This window comes from Microplitis demolitor, chromosome 5, assembly GCF_026212275.2.
Source record: "Microplitis demolitor isolate Queensland-Clemson2020A chromosome 5, iyMicDemo2.1a, whole genome shotgun sequence".
NCBI classification, from domain to species: Eukaryota; Metazoa; Arthropoda; class Insecta; order Hymenoptera; family Braconidae; genus Microplitis; species Microplitis demolitor.
Window position 1 is genome coordinate 10,773,318 of NC_068549.1, and position 9,125 is coordinate 10,782,442.

The window sequence follows — 9,125 nt, forward strand, 5'->3', positions numbered from 1 at the left end:
ATCTCAACAGTTTTGTTAAACTCGATAATGGTATAATAACTAAAAATTACCATAGAAGTCAAGAATTCGATTGATTAGTTTATTGATGTTTACTTAAGTTGGCATGTGTTATATCTTAAAAAAAGTGGCGCTTAAAAGTAAAACAATAGTGGGGGTCATTGTTCTTAAAAAGAATTTTTCCTAAAAATATTCTCTATTTTCTCACAAGAAAAAAAAATCATTACAATAATACTTTTTTAAAAGTTAATTTCAATTTATGCGGTAAATTATAGTGTACTATTATTGTCTAATAATGATTAAACTGTGAGCCAATAGAATGATTTTAAACTTAAATGATTTGACGACTTGACAAAATATTACACTACGTTTGATCGTAGATGGGGCGACGCAGACAAAAATTTTCTGACAACTCTGAATTAAATTTTCCCTCAATCTGCGGTGGATATAGGACGGCAAAATGAAAAAAAACTCACATTTCTTAGTTGCTAAGATTATTTCATGTAAATGTTTTGTAATATTAAAAAATTTATAATTATTGTATCAAAGGATTTTATTCAGAAATATAAAAAACAATGTAACTTTCAGATAATATTTGAAGTTGCTTTGCTTTACAAAAAAAAGAGAAATCCCACCAAAAACAGATTCTCTGTAAAAAAATTGCGCCAAGTACAAGTTCAACACTATCTATGAATGGAAAAAATGTACTTTACAAAAAGCTATAAAATCTTGAAAACACCAAGTAACTGGTAGCATTGGAAATCATGAGAAAAATCTGAATCAAAATATATAATGAAAAAAAATGATCCGAATGTACTTGGTGTGCGTTTAAACAATAAATTTTCTTGTTATCGTCATTTCTTTGCAGTTTACTAAAATTCAGAATCGATCATAGAAATTGACTGTAAAATCAAAAGCGTGTAGTCAAAATTTACACACTTGCCGAAAAACATTGAAATGCGGCAAGCAAGCTATAGAAATTTAACACACCGTTAAACGTGTATCAACCCTGCTTAAAAAATCCGATAGATTCTTATAGCTGTATGTATAAGGCCCTATACTTAACTATAGCGCTTCTCATAGAACTCATTCATTCTTATAAAATCCCTATAGGAATGCATAAGAATCTATTGGATTCTATGAGATTTTCTAAACAGGGAAATGACTACAAAAAAACTATAGTTTGCTTATGACAAACATGGGATACACTCCATGTGTGTTAAAATAATACACTTATAGAGTGGATTTGCAGTGAATTACTTGACTCAATGAAATCGTGACGCACACCAAGTACATTCGGATCATTTTTTTTTATTATATATTTTGATTCAGATTTTTCTCATGATTTCCAATGCTACCAGTTACTTGGTGTTTTCAAGATTTTATAGCTTTTTGTAAAGTATATTTTTTCCATTCATAGATAGTGTTGAACGTGTACTTGGCGCGATTTTTTACAGAGAATCTGTTTTTGGTGGGATTTTTATTATTGGAATATGGAAATAAGTATGAAATGTATTATAATATGATATTGACTATATATTTAGTAAACTTTACTATATTAGAATGGGAATAAATACAATTAAACTTTTATTAGTTCGCCGACATCTTATTGTTACTATTGTTGTAATTTCGATTATTATTATTATTATTTATGTCATCTATATCAGTGGTGGTATCAATTTTTATTTCTAAAAAATTACTTTTTTGACCAAGATTCGAACACCGATCTTCCGCACATAAGTCCTTTCCTTATAGTCTATCGGTCCGATGTCTCTTTAGAATGAAGGTTTCTGAACTTGTAATACCCATTTATATACGCTATCTCCACAAACTTTTAATGTTATCGATCTGCTTAGTAAAAATCACAAACAGTTTAGTAATTTTCAGCTGCTGCATGATACTCAATACTTAATATTCATCCGGTTCACAGAATTTACTAAACAGATTGTAATTTTTGTATACTGTAGAGAGTATTTACCCAACTAGAAATTTTAGTAAGGCAGTGATTAGGCCCGAAGAAGTCATGCCCAATTCCAGACTTACGCCAAATGAGGCAACCAAACTAGGCCGAGATCCCGAAAGTAATGCAGTTGTGAGGCCCTACCTAATTTGGCGTTCTTCTTTGGCACCGGTTTAAAAACCATACTTGCAGTGCTAGCTTAAACCGAGCGCGCAAAATGAGGCAACCGCATGTTACGTCCCAGCCTGCTTGTCAGATGGCTCTGCCAATTTTCAAATCTTAAATGATAAGAGACCGACCTGAGACCCGCCAAGCCGATATATTTAAATAATAGATAATAAAATTGTTAATAATAATATATTTTCTTTTAACGTATATTAGTAAGTACGCATCTAAAAATAGTCAAATAGATAAGATATTATGAATATAGTACTTATTCGTCATCGACGATTTCTCCAAAAGAATGTTAATGAATAAATATAGATAAGAATGATTGTACGAGAAATAATGAATGTCAAAAGAATAAAAAATGAAATTAGTTTTCCCACGAAAAAGTGAAAACACCGAAAAACATCGTCCGACTGTTGACGCAACAGCATCCGCGTCGAACGATGATAACAAACTTCCACTTTTGGGAATAAGGCCCTAATGCCCTATCCCACTTTACTCTAGGGTGTTGGCTCGCGGATTGGTATAAAAAATCGATACCTAATGCATCGCTCTCTTACGCTCTTACACTCTTAGATTCTCACACATCAATCAGAAGTTATAGTAGTGCGGTTTAGTACACGCAAGTAAACTCCCGGTTCAATTAAAATATATTATTCTTTTGACACGAAGTTATTTGTTAAATAGTAATTGTAAAACTCAAGTGTATTTTCAACAATATTTTTCGACTATTCTATTTTATATGAATAAATCAAACATATTTATTCTCTAATAAACGACCAAGTTATTTCGAGCTTTCGAGAACTACCCAAGTATCCGAAGATCTACAGTCACCTCCAATTCAAATAATTCGCGCCAGCAGATCTCAAGCTGACACGATTCCAGGACGTAACACGTATAAGGCTCACATCACAAAAATAACACATGTCCGAAACTCTGCATAGGAAAGCCAAATTTGGCACAAAATCAGTAACCAAAGGCACCTCGAAAAACTGTAATCTATTTGATAAAAATGATTATACATAGAAATTGGCAACCTATGGTTATGAATGGCTGTAATGATCATATAATTTTGTTTTTATCATTTATGCAATATGTGCTATCTTAGCGTATGCTCTTTTGTTTGCCAAATAGCTGTTTGCCCATTCAACTGTTTCCACGACATTTGTGTGCGTTAAACGATTACCTGCGTGCGACAAGTAAATTTCTCGCACGCAAATTTACTTTTAGTCGTATGCAGATTATCGTTAAACCCACAAAAATATGGCGACAACAGTTGAATCAGCAAAAAGCTACTTGGGGAACAACAGCGAGCACTAAAATAGTACTCATATCGCATTAATAATAAAAAGAAATAATATGTTCAATTCGTGCGGTGTTGCCGATTGCCCACGAGAGCGAAGTTGATCTCACGAACGAAGTGAGTGCGCTCATCCGCTCGTTGTACAGCATAATATTAACTAAATTAAAAAAAAAAAATTTTTTTATCTGTTAAATTATTTTTGCAAGATAGTTATCATCAGATGTACTAATTCAATGTTATTTTAATTTCCGAATTCAGGAATTCCAAAGATACACTGAACTTATGCCCTGCCGAAAACTCCTAATGACAATCAAATTTGACATACCAAACTTTAACAAGCTTATATAACTAAGGCAATGACGAAGATTTTCCTAATAATAGCCGAATTTGACAGACCCAAGTTTAGCAAACTTTCGGTCATCTCAATCTGGTTTTAGTCACGAATCCCAAAGATTCATTGAACTTACGCCCTGCCGAAAACTCCTAATGACAACGAAGTTTAGAAAAAATTTGATACATCGAGTTTCGGTTTCCCTCATAAGGACGGGATAATGTTCAACTTAGGCTTGCTGTATTTCGAAAAGCCTTATTAGTCCCAAATTGGTATTTCGGCATGCTACACTGGAATTCTAGTCGGCTACCTACTAGTCAGGAATTCCAATATTAGGACTGGATGTGACCTTCCCACAGACGTTCCTAGTTTCATCTGACTTTGGCGTACCAAACTTCGGCAAACCTTAGATTACCATTGCTACCTACTAGTCAGGAATTCCAATAGTATGCCGTACTTCGGCAATGCCACAGAGTTTCGTGATCACAATCGAATCTCGAATTTTTTCGGCATGCCTAGTTCGGGTCAAACTGATTTTTCAGCAAGCCTCCCCAAAATTTCTAGTCGGGTTAATGCATATTTTTAGATAATTTTCAGATATTTGCTGGTTAAAAATCGTTAAATCGTAAAATAATATGTATTACTAAACATTTAGTAATAATTTAATATTTTCTTTATAAAATTTGCTGTTCGATTAATGAAGAATACGAATGATTCAGTGATAAAAGTAATAACATAGCAATTTTTCAGATAAAAATATCATATTATTTACTATTATGTGACTTTCATTGTACATTTAGAAGTACATAGTAAAACTAACGCACTTATCGATTTGCATTAGTATTTCTTACTGAAATAAATCAAGTATTAAATACATAAAATATTTTTGAGACCCATTCTCTCCCTGTGCTTGAATTTGTAATTCATGTTAAAAATAATTGGATTCTTGACTATTATACAAATTATATTTACAGAAATTAAAATTGACAATATCTGTATTTATGATCTTACAAAGCTTGATATTACAAACTCTATCACCCGGTGTGCTTTTGAAGTCACCAGTTTGCTTGTACGTTCTTTTTGTATCTTTCCATCTCACTTCTTTCTAGTCGATTTTATAATGAAACTCACGGCTGAGTAGTTTCTCATAAATTAATAAGATCACGGGCCATTTATGATGTTTATTAGATTTAGTTAAGACGGCTATTATTATGGTACGTAAATAAAGGGAAGAATCAGTCCACCCTACTATTCACCTTTGGAGTACGGAATGCGGCCAGGATAATTAAATATAGGACAATAAAGTGGCTGATACAATAGTTAAAGCGAGTAAAAAAGATGGAATATACTAGATAAATGTGAACAGTGAAGGGACAAAGGATGTCGAACCTGAATGAGTAGTAGAAATGAGAGAAAGGGGATAAAAAAGAGAGAAAAAATAATAGCGAAAACTCGAGGGGATATGCGCGTGCTAAATGTAGTGGGCGTGTTCCATTACTTTCATTATTTCCTTGTAGGAGGGTTCGACCGATATGCTTTACATAATGTAACAGTGACAAGAGAAGTATCGAATTATATTAATATAATACCAAATACGTACAGGTACTTCATAAATCAGATCGATTTAACTTAATTTATGATATCGTTCACAGCTCATATATTCCTTCGTACAGAAAGATGATAAATACTATCCAAATGTAGAAGAAGCTCGATAAAGCAAAATGAGACAGTGAAAAAAAATGAGATGTTTAGTTATTACGGTTTATAGAAAAGGATAAGACAATTTATCAGCCCGTGAAGTCCGGCTAATTTTAAATTTTCAATAACAAAAGTAAGGTGTCTCAGTTTCGTAACGTTTTACTGATGATTATTCTTAATAAATTCAATGCTTTCGGATAATAATTTTTAAAAATGATCAAGATGCTTAGCTATATATTAGCTTTGAATCAAACTAAACTATTAATATATGAAATATTTGGAAAAAAATGTCAGAAACAGTGATCCTTTAAAATTTTTTTTGATGAAAATATTTTAACTGCAAGGAGAAAAAATTTTAGCAACTTTTACTTAAAAATATGAGTTATCATTACTAAATTCATGGTGCAATTTAAAAACACTATCGAATTTGTGTTATTTCTACTATCTTGAGAATTTAATTTTCGTTTACATTTAGTCATTTTTATTATTTAACTATGGAAATAAATATAAACTACATAAGTAAACTTGACTATATATTTATTAAATTTTATTTTCCCGTTTAGTAAATTTTACTATATTAGAACGAAAATACATAAAATTAAATTTTTATTAGTTTTTCAATTTTTTATTATCATTGTTATGGTTTTGATTATTATTATTTATTTCATCTGTATTGGTGTTGTTGTCAATATTTATTTTCAAAAAATCACTTGTTTTAACCGAGATTCGAATCCTGATCTCGCGAGCGAGTCCTTCCCTGTGTCTGACAGCCCGATATCTTCTTAGCACGAAGCTCTCTCAACTTGTAATTCATATTTGTACACGCTATCCCACCAACTTTTAATTTTATCGGTCTGCTTTGGAAAAATTACACGCAGTTTAATAATTTTTGTATACTGTAGAGTATTTAATGCAAATTTTTAATGAATTTTTACATTTCTACAGAGGAAAAATCGTAAAATCGTATTATAAAATGTATTACTAAACGCTTAGTAATAATTTAATATTTTTTTTATAAAATTTTCTATTCGATTAATGAAGCAAACCTATAAATTACGAATAAAAGTAATAATATAATAATTTTTCAGATAAGCATATAGTAATAATTACTGTTTTGTCATCTTTACTATACATTTAGTGATAAACAGTAAAAGTAATGCACTTATTGATTTGTGTTAGTATTTCTTACTAAAATATATTGCATACATGGAAAAAATATTCTCGGAATTTTCACGATTTTTTCATCGTACTTTTTATTGCATAAAATTGTAATGCTGGACAAGACTCTCGAAATAATAGTTTTTAATGCCGCTTAAAGATTCCGGTAGAGATGCACGTATTGCTGATTTTGATGGCCAAACGATAAAACTTTGTAGCAAAATATTTAACTGCTATATGTGTTTCACAAATATCCTATGTGCAGTAGTTCGATGAATATTGAAAATTGCTGCCAATGCAGTAAATGATTAACCCGTCTTCAATTTGACTTATGTTATCAGGAAACTTGTTTTTTTTTTTGTCTATTTTAGAGGCGTTACAGTCTGGTAACATAGTTAAAAGCCATGAAAAAATTTCCAATTTCACACCTATTAAACTGCTCATTGCTTTGTCGGTAGTAATTGAAGAGAGTCCATGAAAACTTTGACGAGATTAACTAAGGTCTATATTTATTGGATCATAACTCGAATCTTGCACATTTTTTATAATTGGTATTTTAGCTTCACAAATTTTATCTTTTGTTTTTTTTTTTTTTTTATGGGAATATTTACCTGTACTGCTGCCATGCTTGGATCGTTATGATAGTTAAGATTATAAAAAAGATATGGCAAATCCTCATAACCTCCGTCTGTGACTATTTCTGTTTGACGACTTATGCTCCGTTGCACAGGCTTCACCGTAACAGTTTTAACATGAATATCAATCTGATGTTCTTCAATACTCCTTGCATGTTCTTCATCACCTTGCTCTATTACTGTGTCTATCGTATTATCAATGTTTATGTTATTTCTTTTTTTTTCACTCACAATATATTTATTGATGTGGACTGTGTTTATTTCATGATTTCTGACTCGTTGGAAGCGTTCTAAGGATTGATTAATTCTTTTTATATTTTCACGTCCAGGAAAAATCGAAGGAACATAAAATGGATGTAACAGATGCTCTGATTTTTCATTATTTACGAACTGGGTACTACAAATCCTCGTATACTTATTTGGTACCCAGTCTTTTGGATTTTCTCTAAAATAAAAAAAAAGAATTACAAAGTTGTCATAATTACAAGTTAAATGCCACGAATATTTGAAATTTCATCGACTAAATGATCAATTTTTACATACGTCGTATTTAAATGTTATAATTTTACTGAATGGTGCGGTTCATTTTTCAAAATTTTAATTAATATTGTACTTACACGTAATTTTTCACTGCATTCATCCACTGTTTACGTTTTACTATTTTCCATGAGGTTCCTGACATGCTCTCTGGAAATTTATAAAATTTCACTCCAACACCGAATCCACGTTCTCGACGTGATGTATTATTACAACCGAGAATACAAAAATTTTTTCTCGAAGCTGGCATTATTTAAAAAAATTAAATATATTTTATTTATAATTACTGGAAAGTAAATCACATATATTTACGTTAAATACATGACCCCAACTATTTTGGATACTTGCCACTAGTTGGCATAAAAGTCTAGACGCACGATCCCTATAGGGGACAAGTAAGGTAAAATTCTTTGTGGTGCCTATATTCAAACTCACCAATAGTGTTCGGTTTTATATACTGATACCGCCACCACATTATGTATTACTGAAGTGAACGACACTACGCCATTTTCATTGCCACTGTGACTTCTTGTTTAACGTGAAACCAAGCTATTTACTAATAACATTAATTGATTTTACATTATTTTATAAGATTTGAATTAAAATAACAAACATGAGATACGCATTGATACACTAGATTTTTGAAAATAAGTCTGATGTAATACCTACTCGATGAGAAAAAAAATTTATCTAATCATTTATAATCATGCATAATTGTCTATACATGATCATATCCAAAAATTGGCCAGGTCTGATCATACACAACTTGATCTGTTTATATATGATCAGATCTATTCATACATGATCGTATATAATTTTCTACATATAATTGGATCCAAAATTGGCCAGATCTGATTATACATGATCATATATGATTAGATACACTTATGCATGGACGAATATAGTCATTTTTAGAGTTTCATCTAGAATATCTGTAAATTATTAATTAAGTAATTTTATTAGGATTTATTGTCTTTATCCGATAAAAAACGTTTGGATTCAACCAGATATGTCGATCTCGTTATATCTGTTTATATCTAAATACATCCAAATATTTTATCTTGCTAGATATAAGCATATATAATTATATCTGCTCAGATCTAATCATATATAAGCAGATATTGAGATGTATTAAGATTGATATCCAAATAGATATACGCATATCCAAGCATATATAAATGTATCTGCTCAGATCCAACTATAAATAAGCAGATGCAAAAATAATTCATATCCAAGCAGATATACGTATATCCAAGAATTTATGATTATATCCAAAAATGTTTGTCTATATGTAGTCACATTTGATCAGATCCAATAATATTTAAATACAAGTAAGGC

At 30.9% G+C, this 9,125-nt stretch overlaps 1 protein-coding gene across 1 annotated transcript; it reads right to left on the bottom strand.

Moving 5' to 3' along the window:
* Positions 1-2,334: 2,334 nt before the first annotated feature.
* Positions 2,335-7,932, bottom strand: LOC103572008 (uncharacterized). The gene is made up of 3 exons (XM_008550391.1): positions 7,868-7,932; positions 7,227-7,695; positions 2,335-2,349 (listed from the first exon to the last, which is right to left on the bottom strand). Exons 1-3 carry the CDS (start codon positions 7,930-7,932, stop codon positions 2,335-2,337), a joined length of 549 nt encoding a protein of 182 aa, XP_008548613.1.
* Between the last annotated feature and the right edge of the window lie 1,193 nt (positions 7,933-9,125).